At 44.6% G+C, this 23,546-nt stretch overlaps 1 protein-coding gene across 1 annotated transcript in view; it reads left to right on the top strand.

Moving 5' to 3' along the window:
* The window catches only part of si:dkey-256h2.1 (uncharacterized protein LOC337520 homolog), a 203,331-nt gene that overhangs the window by 94,240 nt on the left and 85,545 nt on the right, over nt 1-23,546 (top strand). The window contains exon 7 of the mRNA XM_063043813.1: nt 22,326-22,494. Within this exon, the coding sequence (XP_062899883.1) occupies nt 22,326-22,494 (169 nt within the window). The remainder of the gene's footprint in view (nt 1-22,325; nt 22,495-23,546) is intronic.

Raw genomic sequence — 23,546 nt, forward strand, 5'->3', positions numbered from 1 at the left:
TCCCCTCTCCCCTCTCCCTCTCCCCTCTCCCCTCTCCCTCTCCCTCTCCCTCTCCCTCTCCCTCTCCCTCCCCCTCTCCCCCTCTCCCCCTCTCCCCTCTCCCTCTCCCCTCTCTCCCTCCCTCTCACCCTCTACTTCTCCTTCTCCATCTCCCTCTCCCTCTCCCTCTCACCCTCTACTTCTCCCCCTCCCCCTCCCCTCTCCTCTCCCTCTCCCTCTCCCTCTCTCTCCCTCTCCCTCTCTCTCCCTCTCCCCCTTTCTTCCCCTCTCCTCCCTCCCCTCTCCCCCTCCCCTTTCCCCTCCCCCCTCTCCCCCTTCCCCCCACTGCCCCTCTCCCCGTCTCTCCCTCTCCCTCTCTCCCTCTCTCTCTCCCTCTCCCTCCATAATAAGGGAAAAAGTGGTGTCCCCGTTTCACAGCAAAAGGCTGATTTATGGTGTTCAAAGTCTGTTGTGTCGATTTTTCCGAGCTCTGTGCCTCTGGGCACGTAGCTAGTAGCAAGCCCGCTGCTTCTGATCTCCAACCCCTTGGTATGAACGTAGAATTCTCCAACTTCCAGTAATTCCCTCCCCCTCCCTTCCTCTATCCCTATTTCACTCTACCCCCTCCCCCAGCTCCCTCATGGTTCCGCCTCCTTCTTCTACTACCCATTGTTTTCAGGGCTATGACATCAATGCTTCCCCTCCCCCACCCCTTTGTCTTTCAAATTACTGGTCTTTCAACTGAAGCTACAAGCATTCTTCAAATCCTTCACCATCTTTCATTCTTCAGTCCTGACGAAGGCTTCTGTCCCAAAACGTCGAATCATCATTTCTAACTGATGCTGCACGACCTGCTGAGTTCATCCAGTGTACTGAAAGTGTTTCTTTGATCACAGCATCTGCAGATTATTTTGTGTTTACATTTCGTTACTCCGCTGCGAAGTCTCTTCGAGGTATGCCTACCCTGAAGAAGTTTAAATCCTCTCTTCGACGGGAGCTCAGTGAGACCCTCTGTCACTGCTCCCTCTCTGCGATCTCTGCCTCTCTCCGACTCTTCGACCACATCCTGACTCAGACCTGCTACCACAGCCACGTCTCCTTCCTGGGAACGTGTCTCCACGCCATCTTTTACCGCAGGGATTCCAGCTATGGTTCCAGGCCTCCCAGTTCGGGCCCAGCAAGGATCCCAGGTACCTCTGTTTCATTGTCCGCTGCTCCCGCTGGATTCTTCGCGCCACGCTCGCTGCCATGCGAAGATACCTACGGGCCCTGTCCCTCTCTCTGCCACCACTCCGAGCCTCGCTCTCCACCATCTGCCATGGACCTCTCCTACACTTCATTCTCCGCCAGATTCACGCCTCAAACCGACGTTTCTTCTCCTTCCTCGTGTCCAAAAAGGACAACAAGCTCGCCCTCCTAAAGCCCACGACGACGACTGGCTCCAGCCTGGACCTGGACTTCTCAGGCCTTCAGCAGGCCGGAGACCCATCCGTCTCTGATTCTGACCCCGACTGGAACCATCGCCTCCGGAAAAGAGGAACCAGCCCCCAGCGAGCCATGGACTCACTCGCCTCCGACTGCGACCTCAGTTCTGGGGCCCTGCAGGCTACAGGCTCTGTCACCCCCAGCTCCGAATCCAGCTCGGACCAAGATCCCGACACTCTCCAAACTGGAACCACTCCTACTGCCGCTGGGTCCCACCGCCCACCTTATTCCCCCACTACCCTCTTTCCACCCAGCGACTCCCAAACTTACCTCTACCCCTCATCGCCTCTCCATTCCTCTGATTGCTCATCCTCCCCTAACCCTGCTGTCCCTGAACATCCCAACCCCCCTCTCCCTCCGATACCTCCCAATCTTCACCATCCTCCGACCCCAGCCCCAACCCTTGCCGTGTCTTCACCATCCCCTCTGACCTTCCCCTCTCTGAGGCAGAACATTCTGTCCTTAGCAAGAGCCTCACTTTTGTCCCCCTCCGTCCACACCTCAGTTAGTTCCGTGCCCGCCATGACGCTGAACTCTTCTTCCATCACCTACGTCTCCGAGCCTACTTCTTTGGGAAGGATTCCCCTCCCGCTACAGATGACCCCTTCTCCTGTCTTCAACCATCCTCCTCCTCCTGGACACCCCACCCGGGCCTTCTACCTGCACGCGATCTCTTCATCTCCAACTGTCGCCGAGACATCAACCGTCTCAACTTCACCACTCCTCTCTCCTGTTCCAACCTCACTCCCTCTGAACGCACTGCCCTCCACTCTCTCCGCACTAATCCTAACCTCACCATCAAACCTGCTGACAAAGATGGTGCTGTAGTTGTCTGGCGGACGGACCTCTACCTCACTGAGGCCAAACAGCAGCTCTCTGACACCTCCTCTTACTTACCACTGGAACAGGACCCCACCAAAAAATATCAAACCATTGTCTCCGGCACCATCAACTCTGGAGACCTTCCATCCTCAGCCACTAAACTCATTATTCCCACACCCCGTACCGCTTGGTTTTACCTCCTCCCCAAGATCCACAAGCCTGACTGTCCCGGCAGACCCACAGTTTCCGCCTGCTCCTGTCCCACAGAACTTGTATCTGCCTACCTGGACTCCATTTTGTCACCCATAGTTCAGTCCCTCCCCACCTACTTCCTGGATACATCCCATCCCCTCCACCGCTTCAATAACTTCCAATTCCCTGGTCCCAACCGCTACATTTTTACTATGAATGTCCAATCCTTATACACCTCCCTTCCCCATCAAGAAGGCCTCAAAGCCCTCCGCTACTTCTTGGATAATAGACCTCACCAGTTCCCCACCACTACTACCCTCCTCCGGTTGGTGGAACTGGTCCTCACACTTAAAAACTTCTCTTTTGGCTCTTCCCGCGAAAAGAGTGGTGACGACTGGAGAGTCAGTGACAGCCCGGAGAGACGGCAACCAGGGCAGAACGGGCTGGCAACCCAATCTGTGTCCTCTGAGAGGAGGACCCTCACAAAAGCTACAATGAACCTAAGGGAAAGATACCCCCAGGGGTGCCCGAGAGGGGGGAGGATGAGCACCCCAGTCGGATGGACACAACGGCATCAGACCCAGGCAATGAACAAACGACGATGAGGAAGCAGTGTTCATGTGGCAAAATCTGCAAGAACGATCGTGGCTTGAAGATCCACCAAGCGAGGATGAAGTGTTTGGTAGGAGCATGAGCAGCACAATGCGCAGGTGTCCAACCTGGTGAGACAAAGGAGGGGCCAGGCCCAGAGTCACCCCATAGTGCCCGGAACCTCCAAGTGTTGCAAACTAATCGCTCGAACATGAAGTCTAACAGGAGGCGGATCAAATGGCCAGCAGCTAACATCACTTCACTGTGGAAGCAGTTTGATGAAGATGTTAACCAAATTCTGGAGGCAACAGCGAAGGGAGGGGTTGATAGGAAGCTGCAAGCCATGACAACAATTATTGTCAGTATCGCAGCTGAACCGTTCGGAGGAGAGGAGAAGGAAGGCTCCAAAACATCTTACTCGAAGAACCAAAGAGCATTGAGGATCCACAACATCAGGCAGGAGATGAAAGCGCTGAAGTCCCAATACAAGGAGACAGGAGAAGAGGAGCGCATTGGCTTGGTCCAGCTGATGTGCATACTACAAAAGAAGATCAGGGTCCTCCGCTGGGCAGAGTGGCATCGGAGGTGGCGTCGTGAAAGGGCCCGAAAACGTGCTGCCTTTATCGCCAACCTCTTCAAGTTCACCAAGGAGTTGCTGGGGGAGAAGCGCAGTGGGAAACTGGCCTGTTCGCAGGAAGACATAGACCAACATCTGAAGAAGATACATAATGATCCTGAAAGAGAGCAGGAGTTGGGAGAGTGCGACATCCTAATAGATCCACCTGAACCGGATGTGCAGTTCGACATGTCAGAGCTGCAACTCAAGGAAGTCAGAGAGGTCGTCTGCAAAGCAAGGGCAAACTCGGCTCCAGGACCAAGCATCACCTCGTACTCCTGCTGCGTCTGTGGAAGATCCTGAGAATCTTCTGGAGAAGGGGGAAGATCCCAGAACAGTGGAGAGTGGCTGAAGGGGAGTGGATCCCGAAGAAGGAAAATGCCACCTAGATAGATCAGTTTCGCATCATCTCCCTGCTGTGTGTCGAGGCAAAGATCTTCTTCAGTGTAGTTTCTAACCAGCTGTGCACCTACCTAGCAAAGAACACCTATATTGATACATCAGTCCAGAAGGGTGGCATTTCAGGGATGCCGGGCTGTCTGGAGCACATCGGTGTGGTGACACAGCTCATCAGGGAGGCCAGAGAGAACAAGGGCAACCTGTCAGTGTTGTGGCTCGACCTGGCAAATGCATTTGGCTCCATTCCGCACAAGCTGGTGCAGCTCACACTGACCAAATATCACGTCCCCAGCAGAAGCAGAGACCTTATCGCTGATTATTACAGCAACTTCAGGATGAGGGTCTCTTCAGGAGCAATTACATCATCCTGGCACAAGGTGGAGATCGGCATCATCACAGGGTGCACTATCTCAGTGACACTGTTCTCCCTAGCCATGAACATGCTCCCTAAGTCTGCTGAACCAGAGTGCAGAGGGCCCAGAATGAATTCTGCTCAACGACAACCACCTATCAGGGCATTCATGGATGACCTCACAGTCACCACAGAATCAGTCCCAGGCTGCCGGAGGATTCTGCAAGGGCTCGAAAAGCTGGTGGAGTGGGCCCGGATGCGTTTCAAACCTGCCAAATCAAGATCGATGGTGCTGAGGAAAGGGAAGGTGGAGAACAAGTTCCGGTTCAGCATTGCAGGCACAGTCATCCCAACTGTCACAGAAAAGCCAAGAGCTTAGGCAAAGTTTTTGACAGCTCTTTAAGGGGCACAACATCCATTCAGGCAACCTGCACCGAGTTGGATGGCTGGCTGAAAACTGTGGACAAGTCTGGCCTACCTGGGAAGCTTAAAGCCTGGGTGTATCAGTATGACATTCTTCCCAGAATCCTGTGGCCCCTCCTCGTCTATGCAGTTCCGATCTCGACAGTCGAAACCTTAAAGAGGAGGGTTAGCATCCACCTCAGGAGATGGCTGGGGCTGCCAAAGAGCCTGAGCAGCATCGCACTCTATGGACACCACAACAAACTGCAACTGCCCTTCAAATCCTTGGAGGAAGAATTCAAGGTAACAAGAGCCAGAGAAGTGATACAGTATAGGGACTCAAGTGACCCGAAGGTGGCTACAGCAGGGATCCAAGTGAGGACTGGCAGGAAGTGGAGGGCAGAGGAAGCTGTTCAGGCGGCAGAGGCGAGGCTGCGTCACAGGAGGCTGGTGGGAGTGGTCACACGAGGCCGAGCTGGGCTGGGATCCTTTCCAACTCCCCAAATGGACACCAGAGGGAAGAAAAGGCGTCGTCTAGTTCAGGAGGAGGTGAGAGCAGTTAGTAGAGGAGATGAGAGCCTGCAAGGCGGTGGGAATAAAGCAACAGGGAGCTTGGACAAGATGGGAGAATGCGGTTGAGAGGAAAGTGACCTGGGCTGATCTTTGGAACGCCGAACCACACCGCATCCAATTTCTCATCCAGACAGTGTACGATGTGCTTCCAAGCCCATCAAACCTGCACACATGGGGCAAGGCAGAGTCATCTGCGTGCCCACTGTACTCCAAGCGAGGAACCCTGCAGCACATCCTCAGCAGCTGTGCAAGGGCACTTGGTGAGGGACGGTACAGGTGGAGGCATGATCAGGTCCTGAGGACCATCGCTGAAGCTGTCAGCGCAGGAGTTGAGTGGGCGAAGCGGTCCCGACCCTCCAAGCAGACCATTGCCTTTGTCAGAGCTGGGGAGCAGCCAATACCTGCCAAAAGAACATCTGCAGGCATTCTGACCTCTGCAAGGGACTGGCAGCTGTTGGTGGACCTCGAAGGGCAGCTGAAGTTCCCCAACCATATCGCAGCCACCACCCTGCGACCAGACATTGTCCTAGTGTCTGAGTCTACTAAGCAAGTGGTGCTGCTGGAGCTGACAGTCCCATGGAAAGATAGCTTGGAAGATGCCTTTGAAAGGAAGCCCTCCAAGTACACAGGACTGGTCAGCAACTGTCAGCAACTGTCAGCAGGCTGGATGGAGAGTGAGGTGTCTCCCAGTGGAGGTTGGTTGTAGGAGATTTGTAGCCCGTTCCTTAGTTAGAGCCTTCAGCATTTTGGGCATCGAGGGAGAGAGGAAGAGGAGAGCCATCCACAGTACCACCGATATGGCAGAGAGGGCCTCAAGATGGCTGTGGCTCAAAAGAGGGGAGCCATGGAGTCATAAGTAGTTAGCCATCTGGACACAAGCTGGGGTCTGATCGGCCCCAGCTAGGTCACCTGGAGGAGTTTATATGATGTTGAAAGACCCGAAACACCCAATGATTCCAGGAACATCACTGAAGACGTGTCCAGAAGCATCAATAGATGTATGTACACAGCCCACTTTCTTCAGACTAAGGGTGTAGCTATGGGAACTCGCATGGGACCCAGCTATGCCTGCCTCTTCATTGGTTATGTGGAACAGTCTGTACTCCAAACCTATTCTGGTACTGCTCACCAACTTTTCCTTCGGTACATTGACGACTACATTGTTGCTGTTTCCTGCACCCATGCTGAGCTCGTCAATTTCATCGACTTCCAACTTCCACCCAGCCCTCAAATTCACTTGCTCTATCTCGGACACTTCTCTCCCCTTTCTCGATGTCTCGGTCTCCATCTCTGGAGATAGACATCTTCTACAAGCCCACTGACTCTCATAACTACCTCGACTATACCTCTTCCCACCCCACCCATGCAAAAATGCCATTCCCTATTCCCAGTTCCACCGTCTCCACCGTATCTGCTCCGAGGATGAGGCTTTCCATTCTAGGGCATCTCAAATGTCCTCTTTCTTTAAGGATCGTGGTTTCCCTTCTACCGTCATCAATGATGCCTTCACCCACATCTCCTCCATTTCTCGTACTTCGGACCTCACCCCATCCTCCCGCAACCACAACAGGGACAGAGTTTCCCTTGTCCTCACCTACCACCCCACCAGCCTCCGGATCCAGCACATTATCCTCCGCAACTTCCGCCACCTTCAACAGGACCCCACCACTAAGCACATCTTTCCCTCTCCACCCCTCTCCACTTTCCGCAGGGATCGTTCCCTCCGCGACTCCCTTATCCGCACATCCATCCCCACGGATCTCCCACCCGGCACTTATCCCTGTAAGCCTAAGTACTACACCTGTCCCTACACCTCATCTCTTGCAACCATTCAGGGCCCCACACAGTTCTTCCAGGTGAGACAACACTTCACTTGTGAGTCTGTTGGGGTCATCTACTGCATCCGGTGCTCCCGGTGCGGCCTCTTCTACATCGGTCAAACCCGATGCAGATTGGGGGACCGCTTCGTCGAGCACCTCCACTCCGTCCACCACAACAGACAGGGTCTCCCGGTAGCCACCCACTTCAACTCTGCTTCCCATTCCCATTCGGATATGGCCATACATGGCCTCCTCTACTGCCATGATGAGGCTAAACTCAGGTTGGAGGAGCAACACCTCATATACCGTCTAGGTAGTCTCCAATCCCTTGGTATGAACATAGAATTCACCAACTTCCGGTAATTCCCTCCCCCTCCCTTCCTCTATCCCTATTTCACTCTACACCCTCCCCCCGCTGCCTATCACCTCCCTCATGGTTCCGCCTCCTTCTTCTACCACCCATTGTTTTCAGGGCTATGACGTCAGTGCTTCCCCTCCCCCACCCCTTTGTCTTTCAAATTACTGGTCTTTCAACTGAACCAACAAGCATTCTTCAAATCCTTCCCCATCTTTCATTCTACAGTCCTGACGAAGGGTTCCGGCTCAAAACGTCGAATCATCGTTTCTAACTGATGCTGCCCGACCTGCTGAGTTCATCCAGCTTACTGAAAGTGTTGCTTTGATCACAGCATCTGCAGATTATTTTGTGTTTATGCTCCTGATCTTCCTTGTTCTCCCCTGACACATCGGTCTTCGGCAGTGGCACCAGCCTTGAATCAGCCTGCCTCAAGAGGCATGAAAATCCAGCCCCCTGGAGACATGTTAGTCTTCGAGGCTGTGTCCGTGGGGTATCAAAAAGCGGCCGGTGGTGAGGCCCTGACAGCGGGTCCCATTCCCTCAAAGAACTGAAGTCAAAGTGTAACTCCAGGTCAGAGTCTTCAAAAGAACCTTGAAAGGAAAAAAAAGAGATATCAAAGATAGAAATAAAGCCGTTTCCAAAGATGCAAGCAAAGGAATCGTTGTTTACACGTCATCATTTATGTTAGCATTTAACGTGGCCACAATCACAGATGATGCTATGTTGATCAAATACTATAAAAAAATGTCAGTAGGTGACAATTAGAACAAAGATAACCCCATTTCAATTGAGAATATAGTTTTTGTATGTTGAGGACCAAGAGAATACCCAGTACATCCTGGGGTTTTGCTTTATTAATTTCAGACCGTGTTTTCTAAAATGTTTGATTACTTTCTCAGAGATATGTCTGAGCAAATTGGGTGTGCTTCTCAGAGGGCTTCACAGGATGAAATAATGTATTTTTTTTATATTTTCAGTGTCAGTTCAAACAAATATGAGGAAATGAAGCTCCATATTAAAATGGAATAGGGGAACCAGTTGTGGGAAGTCAGAATATTTACAGTTAATGTCAAATAATATACAAGGGAGAGAACAGGAATATGGTATTAAAATAGAGGATCAGCTATGATTCTATTGAATGAGGTTTGAAAGCCAGAGTGGTTCCTTACTTCTATTTTTTTTATATTCCTATATCACTACATCTGAAAGGCTTTTGACAAATTTGATCCAAATTATTTTAATTGTATAAATCCACAGTGATTGATATCATAATTGGGAGTAATTTTGAACACCAAGATTTTAAAAGGAAATTGATTTGTTGGAAAAATTTTGACATGAATGAATCATGCTGTTTGGAATCATGGCTTATTTGTTTAGAATGAATCATCAGATTACATTAATGCTGCAGCACAGAGGTAGGCTATTTGCCTCCCTACCCCCATGAATCTGCTTGCTTACTCTGTATCCCAACCCTCTTCTTATCCCTCAATCAATTCTTCTGGACCTCAGAAATTCATCTATGTAATTTCTTTAACTGCTTCTAAAGAAAGTGAATTCCACATTCTCTGGTTAATGTATTTTATTAACCGGAGAATTTCTCCTTATATTAATGAATGAACATCTTATATTTGCGGTCTTCAGTTTTGATCATCCTCATAAAATAAAATGTTTTCTCTATGACCATCCTATCATAGAATCATGCAGCATAGAAATAGGCCATTTGGCCCAACCTAGCCATGCCAATTAGTGATAACCCTTCTGTATTAACAGCATCACCCAGCATTTGGTTCATCTCCCTCTATCCCAAAGTGATGCAAATGCTTATCTGGACACTTCTCAAATGCTCTCAGCAACTCAGCTTCAATCACTCTCTCAGGCAGTGCTTTCCAGGTATGCACCACTCTCTAAATGTATATTTCCTCTAAAATCTCTTCCCCCTCATCTAAATCTACACCCTCAATGTTGTCCACATGTGATCTTGGGAGAAGTGTCCTCCAGACTACTCAATCTATACTTCTCATAATCTTATATTCGTCAGTCATGTCTCCTTTAAACCACCTCCACTCCAAGGAGAGCAGACCTAGTCTCTCGAGACTCTCCTCATGAATGACTGCTCCATCCTGAAAAAACTTTTCTGCAGCCTTTCGAATGTTTCCTATAGCATGCTGATTACAATTGCATGTAGCACTGTTGCAGAGATCTGACCAAGGTTTTATAAAGTTGGAACATAAGCTCCCTTCTTCTATATTCAAGCCCCAAATAATGAAGGCCTGTATCCCAAATGCCTTCCTAACCACATAATCATAGAAGAAGGATGATCATTTAGGACGGAGAAGAGGAGGAATTTCTTTAACAAGAGCATGGTGAATTTCTGGAATTCATTGCCACTGATGACTATAGAGTCAAGTCATTGTGTGTATTTAAAGTGGAGGTTGCTAGGTTGCCTTCTCCCTGTAACCACTGATGTTCTTGATTAGTAATGACATCAACGATTAGGGGGAGAAAGGAAGAGAATGGGGTTTAGAGGGAAAATAAATCAGCTGTAATTGAATGGCGGAACAAACTCGATGGGCCAAATGGCTTAATTCTGCACCTTTATCTTATGGTCTTATTACCTCCCTGCATTGTCACTTTTAAAGATCTATGGATTTGTACTGCAAGATTCCTCTGTTCCTTAATACTCACTAAGATTGATGACCATGGTTTCTGTCACAGCTTTATTCGTGCTCCCAAGTGAATTGCCTCACATTTGTCTGGATTAAGCTCCATCTGCCAGTTTTCATCCAAATTCATCAATACATTATTATTGTCTGCAATTTAAAACTGTCTTTCACACCATTAACAATTCTACTAATATTGAGATCATGCACAAATCTACTGACACATCCTCATTCATGTATATTTTAGAAAGTACTAATTATTGTGGCTCATCACTAGTCACAGGTATCCAGTGCAAAAGCAACCCTATTTCATCACCCTGTCTCCTATTGCCAGGCCAATTTTGGATCAAGTTTGGGAACCTATGAACCCTAACCTTTTGGAATAGTTCCCCATGTAGGACCTTATGAAGGCTTTGCTAAAGTCCATATAAATCACAAATACTATCCCAGGATTCACAATACATGTTATTACCTCTTCAAAGAGTAAATCAAATTGGCTAGACAGGAACTGACCTTGTAACAGTAATAAACAACAGGAATTCTGCAGATGCTGGAAATTCAAGCAACACACATAAAAGTTGCTGGTGAACGCAGCAGGCCAGGCAGCATCTCTAGGAAAAGGTGCAGTCGACGTTTCAGGCTGAGACCCTTCGTCAGGACAGACTCTCGGCCTGAAACGTCGACTGCACCTCTTCCTAGAGATGCTGCCTGGCCTGCTGTATTCATCAGCAACTTTTATGTGTGTTGCTTGTAACAGTAATATGACTGTCTCTGATTAGTCTCCGTCTTTGCAAGTGACCATTAACTGTCTTCTTCAGAATTTTTGCCATTATATTCTGTATTACTGAAGTTAGATTTGCAGATCTATAGTTATCAGGCTTTTCCCTGCTGCCTTTCTTGAAAAGGAGAATATAGTCTGCTATCTTTCAGTCATCTGGTTGTGCTTGTGTTCAGTGAACATTTAAAAATCTCAGTGATTTCCTAATAGAAGCCTGAGATAAATCCTATTTATCCACCTTTAAGACAGTCAGATGATTCTCCACCAGAAAGAGTCAAGGTATTCAAGTTTTTAGGTGTCTGGTTTGATGAAAGACTTACTTGGAGGGTTCATATAGATAAAACAATTGGAAAGAGTGAGAAAGTTTTAAATGTTCTGAGAAGTATTGCTGGATGCGACTGGGGAGCAGGGTGGGAAACTATGTACTTAATGTATCTAGCTATGATTAGATCAGTTATAGATTATGGTTGTATTGCTTACGGTTCCGCTGCTACAGCAGTGCTTGGAAAACTAGACACTGTGCAGCCCAAAGTACTTAGACTCTGTTGTGGAGCTTCTAGAACAACATCAGTCCTGACATTATGTGTGGAGATGGGAGAAATGCCTCTACATTTAAGACGAATTCAGTTGGGCCTGCAGTATTGGGTAAAACTAAATGGATTCAATCACAGCTGTCTATCAAAGTGTCTTTTGCAGGGGAAGTCAGAGCGCCAAAGTAAAATTAAAAGATACCCATTTTTAGATTTGGTTAATAACTGGGCTGTGAAATTGAAACTGACTAAGGAAGACATAATTGACCAAATTTGCTTGCCACCCGTCCCTTTTTGGCTCTTTCCAGAACTAGAAGTAGACCTATTCCTCCTTTTTCAGCTTAAAGGAAGCATTGATTAGCGTTGATCATAAATGAATATTTAAATAATAAATGGGGATCTGATCAGAAGATTTTTACTAATGGCTCAGTGGACCCAGAGAGCAGTAGGGTAGGATTTGGGATGTATATGTCTCAACTTGGAGTTAAAATTAGTCACCGGGTTTCAGATGGTGTTTCTGTCTTTGCAACAGAATTATTAGCAATCCTCTGGGCCTAATGGTGGATAGAAGACTCTCAGCCATGTAGGGTTATCATCTGTTCGGATTCTGCTGCTGCCTTAGAGTCTATAAAAGGGAGTAACTAAAAGCTTGTCCTGACATGGTTATTGAGATTCTCGTAGTGTTGTTTAGAGTAGGGAAGGTGGGTTGTGCGGTTAGATTTTCATGGATACCTGAGCATGCTGGGGTGGAGGGAAATGAAATTGTGGATGGCATTGTGAAGTCTTCCTTACAGAGCAGGCAAGTAGAAATTAGAGTTCCCCTCGGCAGAGCAGAATTGAAAAGTAGGATTAAAAAAGGTATAGAGAAGAAGTGGCAGGAGGATTGGAAAAATGAATTAAGGGGCAGGCATTATTTTTCTAGTCACCCACTAGTTAAAAAGATCTCAGACTGTTACCTTTTAAGTCGTAGAGATATGGTGAAATTTACAAGACTTAGGTTGGGGCATTGTGGGCTAAATTATTATTTAAAGATAATAGGAAAACATGCTACTGAATTATGTGACTGTGGTAGTCCAGAGACAGTCCAGCATGTTTTGCTGAATTGTAATCGATAGAAAATTGAAAGAAGCATGTTGTTCAGGAGGCTAGCTGGCTTAAATTTATTTTGGTTTTCTATTAAATCTTTGTTTGGCCATCAAGAGAATCAATATCTGATTGAAGAGTATTATTCAGTTTATATGTGAGACTAAGTTGTATTCGAGAATTGGAGTTCCTTGAAGTGCTATAATTTTACATCCTGCGGAGGGCTGTAATACACCTAGATGTATCTAAACAGCCGGAAATAGAAGGAGGAGGAGGAGGAGGAACCACCTGTAATGGTTGCTGATAATGATTTTTTAAAATTTCTATATTTAGATAGTTCTACTTTTCCATGCCACCTAGGTTCCTTATCTCAAATAGACACATAGAGTTCTAGGAATTCATGAACTCCTTGTTCTTGTAGCAAAATCAACACCTCTGACTATTAAATACATTGAAATTAATTTGCCAATTACACTCTTTACATTCTGCAAATTCTTCATTTTCTTTGTATTTTCTCATTCATTCCTTTCAGGAACTAGTTACTAGTTTGAAATCCATCATAAATTTAGAAATTTAACTTGATATTCCAGAATCCAAATCATTAGTCTATTTTGTAAACAATATTTGTCTTTTATAGTGAATTTGTTCCACATTCTGGCTCCTGATACCTGACTTTGCTCTAACCTTGGTCATGAGTCTTGTATACCATTATTTATTGATGACCTTTTGAAAGTCCAAATATATTACTTGTAGTAGCTCTTTCTGTAACTTCAAAGAATCAGTAAGGTTGGCAAAGTATGGCTTCCCTTTTGTGACTAATCTTTACTATGTTTTCAGTTTCTGCACGTTTTTCTATAATAATTTGAGTAAAGATTACATGTTATTTCCAACACTTTTTATCATGCTAACTTGGACTTTCATGGACTTACCTTTCAACCCTCTTAGAAATAGGAATATCAGTCAAATCTTTGAAATCCTAAGAATCATAGTTCATTGAAGTTAAAGCAACCCATGTAACTTAATTAATGGAACTGTAAGATATCTGTTCAAATATTATCTCTCTACTGGGGATGCTAACCACTATGCTAACAAAGAATTGATTAAATAAATTGTTTGTCATTCAGGGTATTGAATAGGAAGGGCCTTGATCTGAAACATTGGTAATTCCTTTCCTCACGTAGATGCTATTCAGCCAACTGATTTCACCCAGAAGGTTTTCTTTGCTTCATATTCCTGTATCGGCAGTCTCTTTTGTCACTCTAGTTAATTATGTATCAGTTGTTTACTCTTAAACTAACTCAGACAAATTATGTGCAATTTTCCCTCAGAAAGTAAAGTGAATTAGAGACAATTGCATCATGTAATGTTTAATTTCATATTAAGTAGCATCTTTAAAGGCAAGAGGTATAATTGTAAAAACAAGAAAATTAATAGGATCCGAGATATTATAAACGGAAATATCAGGGAGTAAACTTCAGTAGTGTTCACTTGATGACCTGCTGCAACCAATGTAGGGACACTGAAAGCTTAAGTATGAGAAATTATAAATGCCAAGTAAGATTTGCAATTCAGGGTTTCTTTCGTAAGAATTACATTGATCATGCGCAATATAATAGAAATGTTTCAATTTAATAAACAATTGGCAAAGATAGATAGAAACAGAGTGTTCCTGATCGTTAGAATATCAAGAACTGAAAAACATACAGCAAGTACAGGATTAACTGTAAGAAATTTAGAACAGAATTTAACGGACTGCATTGTTTTCCTTTGGTTATTTAGAGAGATACATTCTTCAGGGAAAATAATAATTTTCATTCAATAATTATACTACTTATTTGCAAGGTAATTAAAATTGAAATTGCTTTATAGACAATATCAACATTATAGATGGGCGAAACTGGCCTGTGACTAACTCCCCTGTAGCATTTAATATTGGCATTTCACACTCTTTTCTGCAACATAAAAGCCTGTCTAATATTGCTCATTAAACATGTTTCTTGCTAGGTGTCCTATCATGGCAGCTTCCTGATGATCACCTTTTCACACATTTAGCCCTAAATTGCGTCAATCTAGTCCCCTCTAGATGTTATTTTAAAATTAATAGTTTATATTTGGCTGGCTGCCACTTAAGCCATTAACTGGATTTGCCAAACATAATGACACAAGGTGAAAAAAGCTGTTTCAAAGGCACTAATTACATGAAGTGTCATATCCAACTTTGGCTGCCAACCAGCAGAGAAGCCAACCACCCATTTCTTCTTAATTTCAAGAAATGCTCAAGTATTTTGAACACAGTCAGGACTGCAGGCCCCTTTAACATGCTGATCCTTTAGAGTTACTACACTGGTATTTACATAATAACATAGAAACATAGAAAATAGGTGCGGGAGTAGGCCATTCGGCCCTTCGAGCCTGCACCGCCATTCAGTATGATCATGGCTGATCATCCAACTCAGAACCCTGTACCTGCCTTCTCTCCATACCCCATGATCCCTTTAGCCACAAGGGCCATCTCTAACTCCCTCTTAAATATAGCCAATGAACTGGCCTCAACTGTTTCCTGTGGCAGAGAATTTCACAGATTCACCACTCTCTGTGTGAAGAAGTTTTTCCTCATCTCGGTCCTAAAAGACTTCCCCTTTATCCTTAAACTGTGACCCCTCGTTCTGGACTTCCCCAACATCAGGAACAATTTTCCTGCATCTAGCCTGTCCAATCCCTTCAGGATTTTATACGTTTCAATCAGATCCCCCCTCAATCTTCTAAATTCCAATGAGTATAAGCCTAGCCGATCCAGTCTTTCATCATATGAAAGTCCTGCCATCCCAGGAATCAATCTGCTGAACCTTCTTTGTACTCCCTCCATGGCAAGAATGTCTTTCCTCAGATTAGGGGACCAAAACTGCACACAATACTCCAGGTGTGGTCTCACCAAGGCCTTATACAACTGCAGTAGTACCTCCCTGCTCCTGTACTCGAATCCTCTTGCTATGAATGCCAGCATACCATTCGGCTTTTTCACCACCTGCTGTACCTGCATGCCCACTTTCAATGACTGGTGTATAATGACACCCAGGTCTTGTTGCACCTCCCCTTTTCCTAATCGGCCACCATTCAGATAATAATCTGTTTTCCTGTTTTTGCCACCAAAGTGGATAACCTCACATTTATCCACATTAAATTGTTCAAGTGTGTCCTGTCATAACAGAAAATTGTTCAAGTGTGTCCTGTCATAACAGAAAATTGTTCAAGTGTGTCCTGTCATATAGTGAATTTCATCCAATCTGTCTTTCCCAGTCCACTATAAAGGAATGCAGTGTGATCAGACACTCACAACCAGCTCACTGGGTTTTAACAAAGCTATTAAGCACCAGATATCATTATAGCCTTGGTGGAAACACATACAAAGGAACAGTCTTAAAGACAGAATTTGAATGAACACTATCACAAAAACCTCAAAGTCCTAATAAACAGTAAGTGGGAAGGAAGTCTCTACTGGCTAGAGTCAAAACTAAGATAAAGGAAAATGGTTGTGCTTGTTGGAGGCAAATCATCTTAATCTTAGGACACAGCTGAGAGACTTCATCAGACAAGTGTCCAAAGCCCTAGCATTTTCACCCAGTTGATAAATGTTTAAAGGTTAGGAGGGGAGAATGATTGATAATGGTTGCACTCTGTTCATTTCCATTCACAATAATTGCCTGCATGCAAGAAGATGTGGGGAATATTCAAATGTAGTGCTGTGTCAAATGCCGGGCAACAATCATCGCCAAAAAAAGAGGAATACCATCGGTGAGAATTCAAAAAACCATCATCACCATCATCATTGTTTTGTATTTATCATTAACCAGAAATATAACCAGACTAATTTCATTAATGATGTGGCCTCACAAGTCAGGAGTGTATGAGATCTTCATTTATCTAGGTGAGCATAGCTTTAAAATTGTTCGAGAAGGTTTATGCAATCCAAGATTAACCCAGCAGGGTTTTTATTCTGGAGAATTCCTCTCCTACTAAAAGAGATTAATAAAAAAATTCTGGAAAATCTATAGTCATGCTCATTAAACCAGCATCTTACTGGTTCATAGACTAGCATCAGGCTTCTCCAAATACGCTGTTTTAAAATTTCATGAACTAAATGCAGCAGCAGTGCTTTCCCATGAAGAGAAAACTGTCCTGGTAGCTAACTGCTTCTTCTTAGGCAGTCCCTCAGTTTGAGATTGACTTGCTTCCATTTTGGTTTTGTGGTTCAGGAGGTAGCTTCTGAGGCCTATACGGGAAAGGTAGACTCTACTACAGACAGGGCAAGAGGTGATTATTGGAGCAGGTGGTGGGTCATTTTACTCCTCCCATAGTTTACACAGGGCTGCAGTGTGTTCCCAGTACATGGCCTTGAGATGCTCACTACTATCCCAGATGATCGTTTTCTATTTAGAGCAGTTATGGGTCAGAGCTTATCAGGAGTCAGTGTGGATTGTTCACTTCTTCTCGAAGGTCTGAGCTCATCCTTGATTCTCTCTGTCAATGTTTCTCTAAGCCTGGTAACTCCCAGTTTTAGTCATTATTGAATTGTACCTTTGGCTGGCAAAATACTAATCTGAGGAAATTTTCCCTTGCATCCCCATTTCAATTCCTTTTCTTCGTCAGTTCAAATGAAGTGGCTGACACGCTGAGCTCCTCAAGGGAACCCTAATGAAGACTGCACTGATATTTCCAGATGTGGCTCTGCAACAGTTTTTTATGTTCATAACATCCTGTTAACTGCCTGGAAAACATTTTGCTACATTAAAGGAAATTAGGTAAAGGGAAAAGGAACACACTCAAAGTGCTGGGGGAAGCCAGCAGGTCAGGCAGCATCAATGGAGGGGAATAAACAGTCAAAGCTTTGGGTTGAAACCCTTCATCAGGGCTGGAAAGAAAAGGGTCAGAAGCTAGAATAAGATGGTGGAGGGAGGGGAAGGAGTACAAACTGGCATGTGATAGGTAAGACTAGGTGACAGGGAAGGTGGGTGGCTGGGAGAGAGGAGTGAAGTAAGAAGTTGGGAGCATTGGCTGATTGGCAGAAAACAGAGAGTGGAAATAAAGAGATCCTGTTCTGGCTGGCTGCTGGTTACCAATGGAGTTCCACAGGGTTTGGTGTTGGGACCGCTGCTTTTTGTGATGTGTGTCAATGATTTGGACTATGGGACTAATGGATTTGTGGCTAAATTTGCCAATGATACAAAGATAGGTGGAGGAGCGGGTAGTGTTGAAGAAACAGAGCCTGCAGAGAGACTTAAATAGTTTAGCGGAATGGGCAAAGAAGTGGCAAATGAAATACAGTGTTGGAAATTGTATGGTCATGCACTTTGGTGGAAGAAATAAATGGGCAGGCTATTATTTAGATGGGGAGAGAATTCAAAATGCAGAGATGCAAAGGGACTTGGAAGTCCTTGTGCAGGATACCCTAAAGGTTATCCTCCAGGTTGAGTTGGTGGTGAGGAAGGCAAATGCAGTGTTGGCATTCATTTCTAGAGTTATAGAATATAAGAGCAGGGATGTGATGTTGAGACTCTATAAGGCACTTGTGAGACCACTCTGAGAGTATTGTGTGCAGTTTTGGTCTCCTTATTTTATAAAGGATATACTGACATTGGAGTGGGTTCAGAGAAGATTCACGAGAATGATTCCAGGAATAATGAAAGGGTTACCATATGAAGAATATCTGGCATCTCTTGGGCTGTATTCCCTGGAGTTCAGGAGAATGGGGGGGGGGCGCGGGGGATGTCATAGAAACATTCCAACTGTTAAAAGGCCTGAACAGATTAGATATGACAAAGTTATTTTCCATGGTAGGGGAGTCCAGGACAAGAGGGCATGACTTCAGGATTGAAGGACGTCCATTTTGAACAGAGATGTGGAGAAATTACTTTAGTCAGAGGGTGGTAAATCTGTGGAATTTGTTGCCACGAGTGGCTGTGGAGGCCAAGTAATTGGGTGCATTTAAGGCAGAGATAAATAGGTTCTTGATTATCCATCAAAGGGTATGAGGAGAAGGCAGGGGAGTGGGGATGACTGGAAAAATTGGATCAGCCCATAATTGAGTGGTGGAGCAGACTCGATGGGCTGAATGGTCTACTTCTGCTCCTATGTCTTATGGTCTTATGATAGGTGGCAAAAGGTAAAGGGCTGAAGGAGGAATCTAATAGGAGAGGATGGTGGATCAAGGAAGATAGAGACGGATTTGGGCAATCTGAGGGAGGTGATGCATGGTTGAGGAGAAGGGAAAGGGTGAGAGGGTAACCAGAATGGGGAATAGAAACAGAGAAAAGTAGGAAACATCTCTAGAGACAGACTGTCTACTGACATATTATACAAAACCACTGACTTTCACAGTAATCTTGACTATACCTCTCTCCAACCTATCACTTGTTAAAATTGTATTCCCTTCTCTCAGTTCCAATGTTTCAACTGCATCTGTTCTCAGTATGAGGCTTTCCATTCTATAATATCTGAGATGTCCTTTTTTTCTCAAAAGAACAAGGTTTCCCTCCCATCACCATTGATGCTGCCCTCTCCCACATCTCCGTCCATTTCCCACACATCTGTTCTCAGCCTATCCACCAGCTGATACAACAGGGATAAAGTACCCCTTATCTACCACCCCAGGAGCTGCCACATCCAGCACATAGTTCTCCGTAACTTGTACCATCTCCAAAGGGATCCTACCACTAAGTACATCTTTCCCATCCCATAGGGATCAATCTTGCATGACTCCCTTGTCCACTCATCCCTCCCCACCGATCTTCCTCCTGGTGCTTATCTCTGCAAGGGTGATAAGTGCTACGCCTGCCTCTACACTTCCTCCCTCACCTCCATTTAGGGCCCCAAACAGCCCTTCCAGGTGAGGCAGCACCACCTGCAAGTCTGTCAGACTCATCTACTGTATCAAGTGTTCCCGCTCTGGCTTTCTCTACATTGGTGAGACCTGATGCAGTTAGGAGACTGCTTTATCGAAATCTTTGCCTTATCTGCCGTAAAAGGCAGGATCTCCTAGTGGCCACTGATTTCAATTTAACTTCCCATTCCCATTCTGACATGTTTGTCCATAGCCTCCTCTACTGCCACAATGAGGCTAAATGCAGGTTGGAGGAGCAACACCCCATATTCTTTCTGTGCTGCCTTCAACCTGATAGCATGAACATCGATTTCTCTGACTTCAAGTAATTATTTCCCCCTCTCACTTCTCTCTTTTTACATTCCCCACTCTGGTTGCTCCCTCACCCTTTCTCTTCACTTGCCCATCAACTTCTTATAACCATATGACAATTACAGCATGGAAACAGGCTGTCTCGGCCCTTCTAGTGCATGCCGAACTCTTACTCTCACCTAGTCCCACCGACCTGCACTCGGCCCATAACCCTCCATTCCTTTCCTGTCCATATATCTATCCAATTTAACTTTAAATGACAACATCGAACCTGCCTCAACCACTTCTGCTGGAAGCTCGTTCCACACAGCTACCACTCTCTGAGTAAAGAAGTTCCTCCTCACATTACACCTAAACTTTTGCCCTTCTTCTGGTTGCTCATCACCTTCTCTTTCTTCCATGATAAACTGTTATCTCCTATTAGATTCCTTCTTCAGCTCTTTATCTCTGCCACCTATCAGCTCCCAGTTCTAACTTCATACCCCCGACGTCCACCTACTTACCTTCCCCCTCACCTATCACCTGCAAGTTTGTACTCCTTCTCTTCACCTTAGCTTCTTATTTTGGCACCTGCCCTTTTCCTTTACAGTCCTGTTGAAGGGCCTGAGTCCAAAATGTTGATTTTTTTTTATTCCCCTCCATGGATGCTGCCTGACTTGCTGAGTACCTCCTACATTTTGTATGTGTTGCCTAAGATTTTCAGCAACTGCAGTATCTCTTGTGTTAGTAAAGGAAAGTTGTTGTTCTGGTGAATGATCTTTGACCCAGAATATTCACTCTGTTTCGCCTTCTCCAGGTGCTGAATGACCTGCGAAGAGTTTGTAGATTTTTTTTTCATTTGATTTTCAGGCTGTTATTTAAGTTGAAAGATTCTTATAGTGAATATGTTTAACTTCTGAGCTATGATATCTTGTAACTTGAAACTGGGCATTAATCTGTTAGCCCTTATCTCCTTTTTGATTCTAGGTTTGTATGGTTCTGGAGAAATCATGTAGACAAGGTGAAGGAGGGTTGTGAATTGGAAAAGGGGTCAGTGAGTCAGGTGTGGCTGCTTTAGGAAGGAAATCAATAAATAAGAAATATCATTGTTGGTTAGAGTTTAGTGAACTCATTTGTGGGGGGGGGTGCAGAGGACAATTAGATTGGGATGTGTGAGTATGAGGGCATCTTGGGTGATTTGTGCAGTGGATGTGAAGGCTAATTGGTTTGTGTCATGTGACAAGTGGTTGTGTTGGGTTATCACTGTGAATTGGGTCTGTTAGTGAGTAGGGTTGGATTTGTGTTGATTGGTTACTTAGTGTTACCAGTGATCGGGAGGAGACAGATGATGGACGAGATTGGCTAACATCGGAATTAGAGAGATGCTGGGTGCAGGTTTTGAGTTTGGAAGAGAGTGGTTGTCTATTGGTACTATAGAAGGGGAATGGCTACTGAGGAGTGCTTGATGGAGAACAGGTAAATAAATAAATCACTTGTTACCTACAGAATAATTTCCTTACTGATATAAGGAAACTTACTTGAAATTGCTTCCCAGTTTCAGAGTGGGATCTGCTTGGGGGTGTTCTTTTTAAATTGTGCAGCAGCACAGCATGCAACAATATCAAAAGCTAGCTCCACAGTGAATTCCAGATAACAAATGTACTTTGGAACAATAGAACTTAATTTCTCTTTGCAATGCACTAAACTACAGTTGCAATAGAAGTAACATCCTACATGCTGGAAAGAAAAGACAGCTGCTTCTAGCAAGCAGAATTTTAGATGGAAGGTACCTGGTCGAATTTGCAGAATGTTGCAACTTGACCTGGAAACAGAAATTTAGTGCTGAATTTATTTCTTTATTATATATACTTATTTTAATTTATAGGTTTCATTATATGATTACTATTATGTATTGCAACGTACTGCTACCACAAAACAACAAATTTCACGACATATGCCAGTGATATTAACTCTGATTCTAATTCTTTTCTGAAAATATAGTGAAGTATTACCAAATTTAAGTTAAATATTCCAGATGGGTCTTAACTAAGATACCATATAAGGAATCTGTGATGTTCTTTGCTTTATTTTGGATTATCCTAACTTTATTTTCTACAACTGTATTTGTTTCTGCTGTAGAATCTTAGTATAAAGAATAGTAATAACAGAAAGAATACTTTCCACACCTCCTGTCAGAGATTTTAATGGTGGCAGTGAAAGAATTGGAAGTTCAACATCCTGCCCGAAGTTCCACCCCTACCAAATAAATTTGTTTAGTCATATGCAGGCCCATCAAAGGAAAAGCAATATACTGTTTGAGAGTACTAAACAAAGTCAGAAAAGAGGAAGATAAAGGACGAGGTTTATAGCCACTTTTGAAAGGTTGTAATGGCATGATGGAATTAATGATCATAGACAGTAGGAGGCTAGAAAAGTTACCTTGTGCAAAATTTGATGAGGTGGGTACTGCAGATATATAAATAATAAATAAAATCAAAACATTGCTATCTTCCACAGATCTATCTTCATTTAACCGTTTAGAACTTGATGTTTCATTGTCATGTCCTGGAACAACAGATGAAACCTGTGCTATTTGGGATCACAGAATTGAACTTCAGGTGTGCTGTAAAGAGAACAGTTCATACTGCGATCTTGAACTTGGGAGATGGATCACACCATTCCGCAGGTAAACCAGTACTTAATTAAAGAATATAATCAACAGACTGTAGCACTTGACACAAGTGGAGCCCCTTAACGCGCTATAATGATTCTTCCTCTTCAATTAAAGGAGGATAAATAGACATTAGATTAGTGAGGGGTGGAAATTAGGTAGCAGGTTTGAGACCGAGGCTTGCCTTGTGGATTTAGGATTGGATGTGGCCCTCTTTAGGAACAAGGTTATCGTTGGGGAGCAGGGCTCAGGGAATGACATTAGAAGGTTAGGCCCTGAGGCTTGTGGGGTTAGGAGTGAGATCAGGTACCATGGGAATGTTGTAGGCATTGGTACAATATGCATGGGTTCCCAAAGGAACAAGGAAAGCTTGGGAATTAATTTACAGGGTCACTTTCAACACCACATTTTGAAGACATAGTTGTTTCTGGAGTGCCCAATGTTGAGGTCTGCTGGAATAACCTGGTCTAATATCCAATGCAATGCTTAAGAGAGAATCTTATCCAGTGAATGATGTAATCATGCAAGTGTCTGTTGAGAAAATCATGCCAGAAGTGGCCAGTTGAATTTACTGAATTATACAAAACAATTTAGAAATTTTCATCTTGTTTTGCTCTAGAGTTGTGGTCACCGACCTTTTTAAGCCCAAGATCCCCTACCTCGGCCTTACTGAAAGGCAAGATCGACCTACTAAATTGTTTAGAGAAAAAAACGGCTCAGATTGTACTTCCAACTTGATGCCTTTTAGTCATAGTCATAGTCATACTTTATTGATCCCAGAGGAAATTGGTTTTCGTTACAGTTGCGCCATAAATAATAAATAGTAATAAAACCATAAATAGTTAAATAGTAATATGTAAATTATGCCAGTAAATTATGAAATAAGTCCAGGACCAGCCTATTGGCTCAGGGTATCTGACCCACCAAGGGAGGAGTTGTAAAGTTTGATGGCCACAGGCAGGAATGACTTCCTATGACACTCTGTGCTGCATCTCGGTGGAATGAGTCTCTGGCTGAATGTATTCCTGTGCCCACCCAGTACATTATGTAGTGGATGGGAGACATTG

The sequence above is a fragment of the Mobula hypostoma genome, chromosome 3 (assembly GCF_963921235.1).
Source record: "Mobula hypostoma chromosome 3, sMobHyp1.1, whole genome shotgun sequence".
In the NCBI taxonomy this organism is placed as follows: domain Eukaryota; kingdom Metazoa; phylum Chordata; class Chondrichthyes; order Myliobatiformes; family Myliobatidae; genus Mobula; species Mobula hypostoma.